The following is a 14,601-nucleotide window of genomic DNA, read 5'->3' on the forward strand; positions in this document are numbered from 1 at the left end:
CACATCACATGTGTATATATATATATAATTTAAAGAAAATCATTTCTCTTATGAAACATAAATCTTCTGCCTCTATTGAAAAAAAAAACCCACATTATTAATCAATATTTAATTAATGTGCACGCTTACCTGAAGGACCAATATATTTCAAATTGAAATAATATTTTTTAAGCAGACAAAATGACAAATTTGACTACAACAGGCACATTAATCCTAATTAAATAATCTTATTTTTAAATGAAGGAGAAGAAAATCCGAAGAAGAAGAGGACGGCAAAGTTTGGAATTTAAAAACCACTATAAACCAATGCATGAAACTTGAAAGAAGTGAAGTGTATTAGATGGCTATTGAGATTTTAATTGGGTGTTTTTTTATGATGTAAATTCTGTATTTTCAAGTTGTAATTTATGATCGCGGTATATCAGATCCAGTCGAATATAAGTGTATATCGATCAAATCAATCAATTAATAGAAATGAACCTAAAATATACTACGTTAGTAAGTGAACCTATAGATTTAGTCAAAGAGGAAATCATTTCTCTTATTAAACATAATTTTTTTGGCTCTATTGAAAAAAAAAAATGCCCACATTATTAATCAATATTTAATTAATGTGCATGCTTACCCTGAAGGACCAATATATTCCAATTTGAAAAAAAAAAAATTTAAGCAGACAAAATGACAAATTTGACCATCTGTATGTTTACCATGTCGTTCCACAACCACCACATTAACCTAATTAAATAACTTCATTATGTCTTTGAATATGAAACAGACAAAGGGAGTAATCCAACCGTGTGGCGCTACCAAAAAAATCCAGCAATGCTTTTAATGCTACAACATGCCAGCTTCAACATCAACACAGAAAAACTTTTCCTTTAAAATACACAAATAAACGACACAGAGAGCCTTTTTTTTAGTACGTGACAATGGAGTTCCACTATCTCATCCTGTTAGCAACAGCTACACTGGGTTTAATCTCTCTCTGCAAATCAATCGTCAACATTTTCATTTGGGTATGGGTCATTTTCTTGAGACCACCAAAGAATCTCAAGCAATATGGATCTTGGGCTCTGGTCACTGGCTCTACTGATGGAATTGGCAAATCCGTCTCTTTCGAGTTAGCTTCAAAGGGTCTCAATTTGGTCTTGGTAGGTCGAAACCCCTCCAAACTCGAAACCACATCCAATGAGATAATAGAAAAATATGGTACCCAAATTTCAATCAAAACCATAGTCATAGATTTTGCTAAATTGAGGGGTGAGGAGGTAGCTAGGAGTATACAAGAAGGTATAGAAGGGTTAGATTTGGGAATATTGATTAATAATGTGGGTTTGGCATACCCTTATGCAAGGTTTTTTCATGAAGTTGATTTGGAGATGATTGAGAGTGTTATAAGGGTGAACATAGAAGGGACCACTTGGGTCACCAGAGCTGTGCTTCCATGTATGCTCAAGAAGAAAAGAGGTGCAATTGTCAACATTGGTTCTGGTTCCTCTGTTGCTGTATCGTCCTACCCTCTTTACACCGTGTACGCCGCCACCAAAGCGTTAGTTTCTCTCAATCTTACATCGCATTACATGCTTTATCTTATCTTTTCATTCCGCTTTATTTAAGGCGACAGTCTCGGTCAACTTACTCATATATTCATAGAATTCATGTTCATATTGTTCATGACAAAGTTTTAAGTTGGCTGCCAAGCTACTAAACATAGACCGGCTGTGTAAAAACACGAAGGGGGAGGTAATGCCTATCAATTCAATTCTTTACAGTTGGGGGCTTAATATTTTTAGGTGAATCTGACTCAAGATGAGTTGGTTTGCCAATGGCCTTAACCACAGCCCACCTGTATGTAAAAATGCCCATGTGCGGACTTGAACTACTAGACTACGGCCCTTGGTCTTAATTTCCCATTGATTGATTTGCACTTAATTTGTTATTGTTATATTAGTTGGAAGTTGGAACACTTTTGCTTGAGGCCTAGGTATGGAAGTTATCACAGGCTGTGAAATTAATATTTCTACCTCCTATCACAGGTATGTTGCAATGTTCTCAAAATGCATCAGCTTGGAGTACAAGAAACATGGAATTGATATACAGTGCCAGGTTCGATATTCTTCTACCAAAATCCACATTGACAGGGACAAATACATGCACGATTGATTTTAGGGTGCTACATTAATTTTAATGAGAGACATAACGGTCATTATTTACCATGAATGTGCATTTGCAGTACATATGACCACAACCTTGTGTCAGTACACCATTATATGTTTGTTTCATTATAAATTTTTGTCCATCAAGTGTGTAGATGGAGTGACACTAACAACAAAAATGCAAACTAAGTATGTACCTTGCAAAATAACATGACATATATACTAACATTTTACTTCAGAAAAATGATTTGGCACAGTTGCAGTTGTCCAACATTGAATCTCAAATGATAGGACCTCATGTGCCTCCCACAGTAAGACCCAACTCATTCAACGGATGAGGTTGGACAGTTATATTAATGTTTTAACTGGGAAGACATTTTGTAGAGAACGATGTGCAACTTGGTGCTTGTTCTTGGTTCCTATTATAGGATGTCACATTGAGATTGTTAATGTTGTCACTGAAGACAGTAAATAAACCAAATCAACTTGGAAAATAACCCTACTCTTGATGGAGCAGGCGAATATTGCATCTGCATATGCTAGCAGATTTCGCCAAACTGTGTTAAACTGATCGACATAATTTTTGCTTCAGATCCCATTACTTGTAGCAACAAAGATGGCGTCCATTAAAAGATCTTCCTTCTTCATTCCATCACCGGAGACATACAGTAAAGCAAGCTTACACGTAATTGGTAGCGATCAGCATCTTTGTATGCCATACTGGCCACATTCTTTGCAGTGGAGCTTGATGCAGGCACTGCCAGATGCATTATTGGACTGGTGTCTCTTTCGTTACTTTCTCGGGATGCGAAAGAGAGGGCTGCAAAAGGATTCCATGAACACTAAGGTGAAGCAGCAGAAGAAACAATGACTTGGTGTTCTCCAAACTCACATTTGTATGATTGTTGTATTTCTTAGGTTCAAATGAAGCCATCTTTTTCTATGTTTAGTACTAAATTCCTTTTTATGAGGGTAAGAAGTCCTAATAGTGCTTCATTTTACTACTTTATTTTTCTGAATTGCTGTTTAGACCTATATATAATGTATGTTTATAGTTAAAATAGTTCATAGAGGACATCTAAATTGGTCTCTCTCCTATTCAGAGTTGTTGAAATGGTAGCCATATTTGACCACTTGTTTTAATTCAGGTGATGGTTTAATGCCATTAATCAATCATACTGGGAAGAATTAGTTGTTGTGTTGGTGAATTGATCTAATTTCATAGTGCTGACATTGTGCTTAATAGAAAATTGTGTGTATATTAAGCATGTAACAGTGTTCCATGCCTTTCCCAGTTAGCTGCTTACAGTAAAAAGATTAACATCATTTTTTGTTGTGATGTTAAAAGTTTGAACTATTAAGGGTGAGAACCTGAGTACGAATATGTCAATTATTGCGCCAACACCAATTTACCAACTTTACTTTATGTTTAAGGCTGGTAAAATAATTTTTTTCAAAAAATATTTTTATTTTTTGGGTAAAATGTTTTTTTATTTGTACTTTTCTGTATTTGGCAAAGTTCTAAGCCGTCGGGTGAGACGTATAAAATAATTTATCAAAAATTAATAAATGAATTATTTTTGTAAAATTTTAATATATTTTTTCAAAAAAAAATAAAAATAATTCCTTCAAGAATATTCTTAGTGCATGTGAGTTTGGCTAGGAAACAGTTACGATACGAAAATGTATACGAGTATGATATGGATACGTTAAAAAATAATAGTATAATATATTATTTATATATAAATAATATAATATTTTGCCATTTTATTCATATAATTATAAATAAATCAAGAACATGAAATTTAAAGTTACTGTTATTTTTATTTTCTTAAATTCATGTTATTTTTTAATTAATTCATAATATATTTTAAATCATTTATATTTTTCAAAAAAAATAATTAGAAAATCACCCTACTTTATTCAATCTCATCTATTCCAACAAGGTTAAAGAGTTGTTCACTCTTTCTCATAATTTGAACAGTAAACCTTCCCAAACCTTCCAACAAGTGATGAGAAAGTGTTGGAAAAGTAACAAAATCACCCTACTGTTATCCACTCTCATCTATACATTGACATGCCTTCGTTTTGTAAAAGTAAATTAACATAACATATTTATTTATTTTTGGGGGTGATTTAATTTTCTTTTTATTTATTTATTTATTTTATTTATCGGATTTGATCAGACTTAAACATGGCAAGATTGGCACTTACATGAATTTGGCCCGAAGGTGCATTGCGGTCCAAATTGGGACCCACCTAAATGTGAGTCCTCGTTCCCTCCATGTCCATATGCTTTTTGAGCATTGAACCTTCAGAAGGTCACACCAATCACCTAACTGCCCAATCCTACAGGCATTTCAACAGCTTCATGAACCTTCATTGCCTACCCTCTTCTTTGGTACAATTGCTTCTTTCTCAAATCCAACTCTTTCGACCCATTTCGGAAGAAATTAACCCACTCTGCAAACAATGTTGCTCTGCTACTTGAACACTTTCGAAACTCAACCATTATGGGTTGTTTTGATCTTGGTATTGGGTTGTGTATCCTTTCTGAAATTTCCCATGGCTTTTCTCAAATGGGTCTACGTCTATTTTCTTAGACCTTCAAAGAATCTAAAGAATTACGGCTCTTGGGCGCTTGTCACTGGATCCACTGACGGTATTGGAAAGGCTTTCGCCGTCGAATTGGCCCGACAAGGGCTTCATCTGATCTTGGTGGGTCGGAACCCTAACAAGCTACACGATGTTTCAACTGAGATTCAATTTAAACACAGAGAGACCCAGATCAAGAACGTTGTTGTTGATTTCAGTGGTGATTTAGGCCAGGGTATTAAGAAGATCTGTGAAGCGATTGACGGATTGGATGTTGGAATTCTGATCAACAATGTAGGGGTTTCATACCCTTATCCCAAGTTCTTTCACCAAGTTGATGATGAATTGCTGAAGAATTTGATACAAGTGAATGTTGAAGGCACTACAAAGGTTACACAAGCTGTGTTGCCTGGAATGCTCAAGAGAAATAAAGGTGCAATCATCAACATTGGTTCTGGTGGCGCCATAATCATTCCGTCTGATCCTCTTTACGCAGTTTATGCGGGCACAAAAGCGTAAGAATTCAGAATTGGTATGTTTGGGAGCACTTGAAATTGGAATTGAAAAAGATTTAGTTCAAAGTTTCGACTAATTTTTCTCCAATTCCAATCTAGTTATAAGACGCCTGTTCGATGCTCCGACTATAGATTTCTTGTTAGAGCTGATAAGTGTTTTGTTTTCTTTCAGGTATATTGATCAATTCTCTAAAAGCCTCTATGTTGAATACAAGAAGAGTGGGATCGATGTGCAGTGTCAGGTATTCTGCATATAATTCAGATATTTTGTGCCTTCTTGTATGTTAATTAATGCCTTAATTATAAGGATAAATTAATGGATTTTCAAATTGTGTCATTCATGCATACAAAAATGAATACATAAACATGAATTTTGAGATAGCTTCAGTGGGTGACAAGATGAGAAAGAGTTGGTTGAGATGGCTTAGTGGTTTACCAAGGACAACCATTGGCAGCACCGGTCAAAATCGAAGGTTCTATAAGTACAAAGGATGCCCAAAAGGCCCAAAATGATACTGCAAAAGTTAAAATAGTGAAAAATCCTGCTAAATTATGATTTAGCAAATGATCTGGTATGAAATAAAGTAGTGCAATTCATGTAACCAGTCCCAAATTGTTGGGGCGAGGCTTGATCAGGTTTGAGCTTTACTCATCAGCTTCATTTGCTTAACTAACTGATACACTATGAAACACCCTGTCCTTGTTGCTGATCTTTATTCCCACTTAAGCGTCTACGGTTTCACATTTGCCTACCCGAAGAAAATAGAGACTACAATTTTACATAATAGCCGAACAAGAAATACCCAAAAACTAACCGGTGGCCCTTTCCATTGAATTATAAATTCTCGTACCATATAATTCTGATCTTTGAATTATTACAGTATATGCCAATCCTGTATTTCTAAATAGCATTTAGAAATGTCTAGTAGGAAAGCTGTGCAAGTTGGAATGTCCATTTTAAATTAAATGGGTTGCTGGGTGCAGGTGCCGTTATATGTGGCTACAAAGATGACATCAATCAGGAGATCTTCATTTTTTGTTCCATCAGCAAATGGTTATGCACAGGCAGCTGTGCGCTGGATAGGCCACGAACCTCGCTGCACTCCCTTCTGGACCCATTCTATTATCTGGAGTTTGGCATACAAATTGCCAGAAGTAGTCATTGATGCGTGGCGTCTACAATCCTGTCTTGAATTCGAAAAAGGGGACAACGCAAGGATGCCAGGAAGAAGGAATGGTAAGTACTCTGTTCAATCAGCTAGTTAGGGACGCGGACTAGGATAAGCAGTTTGGTTGACGGTCAATTCAGCAATGCTGCTGATTCTATATTTAATAAGAACTCGTTGATGGTTATTTGGCTTTGTTATAATGCTGTATTAATGTGTTGTTCTTGCTTTATTTGGATAATTTAAATATCAATGAGCATCTACAAGTAACACAACTGTTTCCAAGCAGTACTGTTGGAAATTCGAAATTTTGGAATTTGGTACATCATGATAGAGCCTCATAGGTTGTGTGCTTGATGAAATTGACTTGTATGATATTAGCACTTCTATTTTTCCCGTCCTGTACAAAATTTCGAGTATGGGTACTTTATAAGAAATCGAGTTATAAGACCAGAATGCTCGGAGGAAGAAGAAGAAGAAGAAGAAGAAGGGCTATAATATGTGCCAATAAAAAGCCTATTTATAAAACTATTTCTGTAATTGAGATTATTTGTATGGTTCATGAAATCAAAAGGGTTGCAACTAAATTGCTATAGGATTGAAGTTAATTCAGAGAAAGTTTGGAGATATCCAACCTAATGCATCTGGTTTATGTAGAAAGTTTGGAGAAGGCTCACCAAGGTATATTTGTGTTCTTTTACTCGAAACAAAATGATGTGTGCTATTAGCCGAAATACAAAGTTAATTAAACATGTAACATGCATACCTAATTAAATGGTCTCATTTTAAAGCATATTCCTAACAAAGTCCCAATACATTACGGTCCTTTAATGCATTAAGTGAAGACACTTATGTTGTATTTGAAAGCATGGATTGATGTCTTCTTTTTATTTATTTATTTATTATTTTTTTATAGCATAATGTGGGCGGAGGGAGAGGGGGGCTGGGGGTGGCCATGGCCCCCTCCCCCCCCAAATTTTTTATTTTATTTATTATATTCTTCAAAAAAAAAAAAAAAAAAAAAAATAGTATGTAAGTAACTAAGGTAAGTTTATACTTAGTGGCCCCGTTATAAAATTTTCTTTAATGGGCCTTTAACAAAAATATATATATAATATACTACGTATCTATCTATATATATGTATCTATCCATCTATTACTCCAATACTTTCTCTCGTTTATTATATATATATATATATATATTCTCTCTCTCTCCTTTTGAGGCCCTCTCTCCCTTTCTTAAAAAAAAAATTTCTTCCTTCATTTTTTTTTTGTGCTCCACTTTTTCTTGTTTGTCTTTGATTTTTTCTAAAGCATGGTTCCCACTTCTTCTGTTTTTCGGAATGTTCAAAAAAAAAATATATATATATATATATCTATAAGTTTCCCACTTCCTTTTCTTCCCTCATTTTGCTTTGATTTTTACACTAATTAAGGTGAGTGGATAAAGAGAGTTTAAAGAGAGAAAATTTAAGCTCTTGGATCTTCCTTTTGCAATTTTAATCATAGGTTAATTTTACTAATATCCTTGAGATTTGATCAAATATTATATTGAAACACTTTTTGAAAATTATTATCACTTAGGTTGAATTTTATTTTTCCGTCACTAACACTAATAGAAAAGTATGAAAAGACAATTTCCCCCCTAGTTCTTTTAATATTTTTTATTCTAAAATATCAATAATTTAAAAGACTATTTTGCCCTTATTAATTATCTCACCTATCCACTCCTCTCTCATAGTCTGTCACTCACTGGATGGGAGAGCCGCTCAATTTTACGATCGGAACAAAGTGATGTTCAGGTAATCGATGACGAAACAGTTGCCGAAGCTGGGAAGAAACTGGGGATGGTTGCTAGCGGGACAAATATATATATATATATACATACACACACATATACATATACATTCAAGAAATCGATTGATTTTTTTGCGTTCTCGAAAAGATCGATACGTCGGAGGCCGGAGTCGAATGTACCCACCTCAGAATATGGCTCTTGGTGTGGACGAAAAAGTGAGTTGGACGAACCCAGAGCGGAATATGGATCTGGGCATGGTTGGGAAGGTGGGTATGAGAAGCTCAATTCGGAGCTCGGGTCTGGATTGGATCGCAAAACCAATTTGTCTTCGCAACATCATTTTGTTTCTCTGTTGGTATCGATTGACCTCTCTATTCATCGCTTGGTGTCGCAACATCAGAACAATAGACAAAATTATATCGCGGTTTTTCTTCGTTTTCTATTCGAATCACACCTCTGCTTTGGTTTTTCTGTTCGCATCCAAACTTGGTTTTTTTGTTCGATTCTATCACTTTGTTGCAGCGGGAACGCCGGATCCGGCAGCGCCATGTCGTCGTTTGAGAGCGAGGACTCCACTCATAGCCACCAGGATTTCGACTTGAACTTGCCGGAATAGTCCTCTGCCTAAGAAACTGCATTTATCAATGATGGCAAATTAAAGTTCCTCTTAAATTTGATTAGATTACAGTAGTTTTTTTTTTTTTTTTTTTTTTTTTTTTTTTGGGTGAAGTTTTTTTTAGAGAACTTTTTCAATTCTTTATCTATATGTTTCATCTTTTTAATGCACTCATTGAACAGATTCCCTTGGCATTACATCCTATACAATTTTTATCTATAGGTACATACTAAAATGGGTTTATTAGTAAAGTCGAGTCATGTTTTATTGCCCACCCTCGTTGCCGTTAATGAGTTGCTCCTGAACCAACTTTGGAGCTCTGTAATTTTGCAAATATAATGACGCTTGAATTGGTGAGAGCGAGTTTAATCTGATCGTGAAGTTTAGTTGTTCCTTTATTTGGTATCATCCCTTTCCTTCTATGAGTTGGTTTAAAAGTAATTTTTTTTTTATTTGTAAGAAAATTAGCCTAACCTATTGGCGGTGATCGTGTTGATGAGTGTCTGTATAAGTATGACAGGTGGCAATGGATATTTTGGTCATTTTATACATTAAATAATTTTTTAATAAATTAACCCAAAATCAAAAGGTTAACAATGTCTTTTTACATGCAAAAAGTGATTTGACACAACCGAAAAAGTAACTTTTGGAGTGTGAGTGAAAAACGAAACAAATTTTTGTAAAAGGAGTGATAATAATTTTCGAAAGATATTTCAATATGATATTTGGTCAAATCTAAGAGGGTGTCAGTGAAATTAACCCTTAATTATATTGTTTGTTTTTTTTATTTGAATTTCAGATGTAAATCTGTTGAGATATCTTAAAAATATATCTTACTTCAATTTTTGTGGGTTCTTCATTTTCATCAATTCTAAGTCATTTTACTTTTTTTTTAAGACTTATTTATAGCTAAAATCATGTTTGATTTCTTCAAATTCTTTTTTTTTTTTTTTTTTTTTCCCTTGCCAATAGATTTTTGAGATCCTAATATTTTTTGAAAATTTTATTTTGAAAGGTTATTTTCTGAAAATTTGCTTGAGCCATAGCATATAAGGCCTTCAAAATTGTTTATTTAATTGAGAGTTCTAATTTTTGCTTAATTTGCGAGAAGTTTTATAAAAAACTTCTTTAAATTACTAATTTTTTTTTTTTTTTTTTAAAAAAAAAATGGTAAAATTTTGGATAGATAAAATTTTGTATGAATATAATCAATAGTTAAATTTTTTAGTCCCCCCTCCCCCCAAAACATACAACTCCCAACTCCACCCTATATGGTTGCATACTAATATTAAATTATTGAATTTATTTCTATGCATTTTAAAAGTCAATCTAATTACATGGTGACTTTTTGACCCAAGGATAGAACGGTTGCTTATTTTGCAATCTTGATGGAACATACATATATAGTGGGATTAATCATAATTTAATTGTGTATCATAAGATCTGCTTTTGGTCTCCAAAAGAAAGCTAATGTCTTTTACTTGTCTGTTTGGGTATCCTATATTCCTTTTATTCTTCATGTATGTCAATCTCTTTACTAAATTGATGGCATCACCACCTTTGATATAAATTAAATCTCTTAATAGTTGTTGCATTGAAAAACTTTAGCATATCATACCAAACTGTTCCATAAATAGAGGAAGATTGTTTTCATGATAGACTTGTTCTTACTCAACAAAGATTGGATAGGAAAAAAAGAAAAAAAAAAATTATACATTATTGGGGTGGTCATACCAAAAATATAGTAGGCCTTGTGCATCCAAATTTTTTTAAAAAATTAAGGTCGAAATCACGTGGTGTTACAATTTGTTATAATAAGTCGTGCCAATTATAAAATTAAATTACCTGAACTACTAGTTAACAATTTTATTGCAGTATGATGATTTAATAAGTTATGGTATAATATTTAATATTTGATCTTGGAATATTTGTTAGGTGCTTCACACTGATGGAAGGCGATGCTGACGCTAGCTCGTTATTCCAACGGCCCAATCTTCCAACAACTTGCCGATTGCAGCTGACTGTGTCATGATTCACGGATTGATCCTAATATATATACACTATACTAATATTAAAATTTATTAAATGCTCCTCATGGTCAGTTTAATCAAATTTTAAACTAAAAGATTTTTTTTTGGGAGTTTCTTTTTTATCTCAATTTAAATTTTTTTATTAGATTGAATTACATGATCCATGACCATTTATACATTTATATACATTTGTCTTTGTATTTGCAAGGACAAAAGATGATTTAATATATATATATATATATATATATATATATATATATATTAGATAAGAACCGTATCATTGGAAACTTGGAAATGCCACCTTGAAGCAAATACACCAAACAGGAACAAACAAGATGAGAGTTGTATCATTCTGCAACCCACCTACTAAAATATGTAATTGACTTTTTATTTACGTATGAGCAGTAAAAATTGCAGCGGATAATATTTGTCTATTTATCGGTGAATAGAAAATTTATACTCATCAAAATTGACAAGTGTCCTTACATTTAAAATAATATAAAAAAAAAAAAATTTAAGTTATTTAGGTAAACCCAAATGAATTCGAATCAATTCTAACTCAGTTTAGTATTGTAAAATTACTTTTTATTTAGTTTTGTACATCTATTTAGCAAAAGTATGCTTTTTATTTAGTTTTGTATATGTAAAATAGGCTATAGGAGAGGAGAGAGAATTAGAATTTGATTCGGATTTATCTTGGATAGATATCCAATTATTTATTTTTTATTAGTTTAAATGTAAAGACACATGTTAGCTTAACATTGCGCCAACTATCAAATTATTTATTTTTTATTATTTTAAATGTAGGGACTAAGTCAGTTTAACAATGTGCCAATTATCAAATTATTTATTTTTTATTATTTTAAATGTAAAGACATGGGTCAATTTAACATTACACTGTATACGCGGTGGATATAAATTTTCTACCCAACACAAGTATGTAAGTATTTACACCTAACCATCACAACAATTACAAACAGAAGGAATTTTCAAAGAAGAACAATCAAGACCGTTGGATCAAATTCGTTTCCGGAAAACTACTTCGGTGTCCAAACCGAATCCATCCACAGTCCGGACATGAACCAACTCCGACCGGCTAAACAACGCCTTCAACGGCGTAACACTATACAAATCATTAGCCGAATACTTATCACCCCGTCTAGACAACGCCACGTGTAATACACACACCCCGCTGGGCTTCAACGTCCGTTCGATCTCCCCGACGAAATGGTTCGGATACAGCGCATGGTCGAACACGTTCGAGAACTCGAAATCAAAAGTCTCGTTATCGAACGGCTGGTGATGGAAGTCCCCCTTCAGAACAAGCGGTGGGTACGGCACAAGATCAATACCCACCGAGTCCGACACTCCGACCCGTCTCAGCGCTTCCACCTCCTGCCCGACTCGGGCCCCGATACAGAGCGCCTTCGAATCGTTGAACAATAGCTGTTTCTGTTTCAATCCGTCGAAGAAGTTAGCGAAGACTTGGATCTTCCGGTCCCAGTCTCGGGTGGTCCATACCTTGCGGAGCTTCGGGTTTAAAGTTTTGTTGAGCTGTTTCTGTATGTAGGCTTCGTAGGAGGAGTAGCCGGGCCGGATTCGGAGATCAGCTCCGGCGGAGGGTGGTGGGCCGGCTGTTGTTTGGAGAGAGAAAAGCAAGAAGAAAGTTGCAGAGAGGAGGAGAGAGAAGAGAAGGCATTTGGTTACGAGTAGTTTTGTTTGGGAGGTTTTCATCTCTCCTACTGCATGATATAGTATTACGTGTTGCGATTCTCAAACACACGAGAAACTTCTCCTTCTTTCTCTCTCCATAACCCGTTTTCTCTCTCTACATTTCTTTCTGTAGGTATGTATGTATATATATATATAGAAATATGGATTTGTAGAAGAGAGAGAGTGAGAGTTGAGGGAGCTAATACTCTTTTTGATAAACAATCCACTAATGAACGCCAAGTGCGTAAAATGGAGAGTGAAAAATTATTATACAAATGAAATTAGTCTTACCATTCGAAAAAACAGCTCTTCCCAAACTAATTTGTTAAGTTTTTATTGAGGGGGCATATTATTGAGGTGGTACCCGGCACACGCTATACCTACCCGCCAAAATGGCCGTTGCCCTTTTTGTGTGAGTTGAGATAATAACAAAGAGATGTGGAAGTGGACGGCCTTTGGGGAGTGATTCTCAACGTCGGACGTAAACTATATATATATATATATATGTATAATCCTATCTAGGATTAATTTAATTTGAAATCTCTCTATTTTTTTGGCATGTCTATCAGCTCAGTTGCTGGAACGAGAGGGACTGGATCTATTGGTGAAGGACCAAGTTAATGTGAAAGCGATTTTTCAGAATAATTTCGGAATATAATAATTAATGGTAAAACAATGTAAAAAAAAAAAAATTCATTTCATGTGAACATAACACTTTTTTATTTTGTTATATTTAAGTATGGACAATACTTCAGTCCAGCCTTATCCGGACAAATTGTGCCTAACATACTAAAGTGTCCGAATAAAAGATTGCATGACACTTCTTTTAAACTTAAAAAGATACAAAGCATAGGCTATACCCATTTTTTAGAGTTAAACCCGACAGATCTATTTTTTTTTTCCTTCTTTGCTCCCATTAGCTCCGACCACCAATCATTACACCGTAGAATTTAGTGAAAAAAATAAAAGAATAACTTTCATATATAGCATGCATAAAAAATAGTCGAGGTAGATTTTGAAGAAGGAGAAATAGAAATGGTTAGTTCAGTTTTTTTAAGGATAGTTTTCCATCTTAAGAAAATTAAAAATAACAGAAAAATGTAGGAAAGACAATTTTTCATGAGTTGTTCTCGAGAAACATAATCAAAAAAAGATAGATTCAAAGTTGAGTAATTTTTCATGAGTTAACAGGTTTTTTTTTTTTAATTTTAGCTGTGGGACCCACTAAATTTTTTTTTAAGTGGTTATAAGATCACATTTTGGTCTCTGTTTCCTCAATTTTTCTCTCCCCCGCTGGTCTGTTTCTCTCTTCCTCTCAACTTTCTTTTTTTTTTTTTTTTTTTTTTTCTTTTTTTCACTTCAAGGCTTCAATCCTTGATTCCTCCTTCAATACGTGGTATATTTGAATACTGTTTGCAGCAAATTGAAACTCACGACGAGGTCTACAAGTTGATAGAAGCAATTCCTTGGTTGGTGCACTATAGGAAATTTGAAATCTAGGACATAAATTTGGGGGTTTTCTCCTCCTTTGAGGTTGGGGTTTTTGATGTATAATTTATTGCACCTTAGTGAATTTCCTTATTGATTTTGCTACTTAGCATGCTATTTTATGTTGATTTTTTTGTAAATGACTAAATTGTTCTAAATGAAATACATGACTGTGTTTTAATTGACATTATGTGTAATAGCATGCTTGAATGATATAGAATTCATGTCTTACATACTTAATTCTGCTAGCTTATTATTGAATGTAAGTAATGTGATAATTTCTTTTGAAATTCTTGTAAAGCATGTAAAATGGCATGAATTTGAAATTACATGTGTTGATAAATATTGGCATGGCATGAAAATATGAAACATACATGCACTTCATTGGGAAGAAATGGGGAATGTTGTTTTGAAAGGAAAAAAAAAAAAAAATATATATATATATATATATATGTGTGTGTGTGTGTGTGTGTGTGTGTGTATTTTTGGCAAAGAATTTTAAAAAAGGATTTTGTGAAAAACCT

General features: G+C 34.0%; 2 protein-coding genes and 1 pseudogene across 2 annotated transcripts; 2 read left to right on the top strand and 1 right to left on the bottom strand.

Annotated features, from left to right (window-relative positions):
• Positions 1–709: 709 nt before the first annotated feature.
• Positions 710–3,299, top strand: LOC132276272 (very-long-chain 3-oxoacyl-CoA reductase 1-like). Its single transcript, XM_059777624.1, has 3 exons — positions 710–1,549; positions 2,037–2,106; positions 2,749–3,299. The coding sequence occupies exons 1-3, from the start codon at positions 930–932 to the stop codon at positions 3,025–3,027; spliced, it is 969 nt and encodes a 322-aa protein (XP_059633607.1). The 5' UTR covers positions 710–929; the 3' UTR covers positions 3,028–3,299.
• Positions 3,300–4,276: 977 nt separating this feature from the next.
• Positions 4,277–6,763, top strand: LOC132279399 (very-long-chain 3-oxoacyl-CoA reductase 1-like; annotated as a pseudogene).
• Positions 6,764–11,557: 4,794 nt separating this feature from the next.
• LOC132278221 (uncharacterized) lies at positions 11,558–12,610 on the bottom strand. Its single transcript, XM_059780030.1, has one exon. It carries the CDS (start codon positions 12,608–12,610, stop codon positions 11,894–11,896), a length of 717 nt encoding a protein of 238 aa, XP_059636013.1. The 3' UTR covers positions 11,558–11,893.
• Positions 12,611–14,601: the final 1,991 nt, after the last annotated feature.

The sequence above is a fragment of the Cornus florida genome, unplaced genomic scaffold (assembly GCF_030987335.1).
Source record: "Cornus florida cultivar Cherokee Brave unplaced genomic scaffold, ASM3098733v1 CherokeeBrave_3.0.0_Hap2_Chr10, whole genome shotgun sequence".
NCBI classification, from domain to species: domain Eukaryota; kingdom Viridiplantae; phylum Streptophyta; class Magnoliopsida; order Cornales; family Cornaceae; genus Cornus; species Cornus florida.

Coding starts and splice junctions, on each gene's coding strand:
- LOC132276272 (XM_059777624.1), top strand. CDS start 930: ATGGAGTTCCACTATCTCATCCTGTTAGCAACAGCTACACTGGGTTTA. Junction 1,550..2,036: donor GTGTACGCCGCCACCAAAGC/GTTAGTTTCTCT, acceptor CTCCTATCACAG/GTATGTTGCAATGTTCTCAA. Junction 2,107..2,748: donor GAATTGATATACAGTGCCAG/GTTCGATATTCT, acceptor TTTTTGCTTCAG/ATCCCATTACTTGTAGCAAC.
- LOC132278221 (XM_059780030.1), bottom strand. CDS start 12,610: ATGAAAACCTCCCAAACAAAACTACTCGTAACCAAATGCCTTCTCTTC.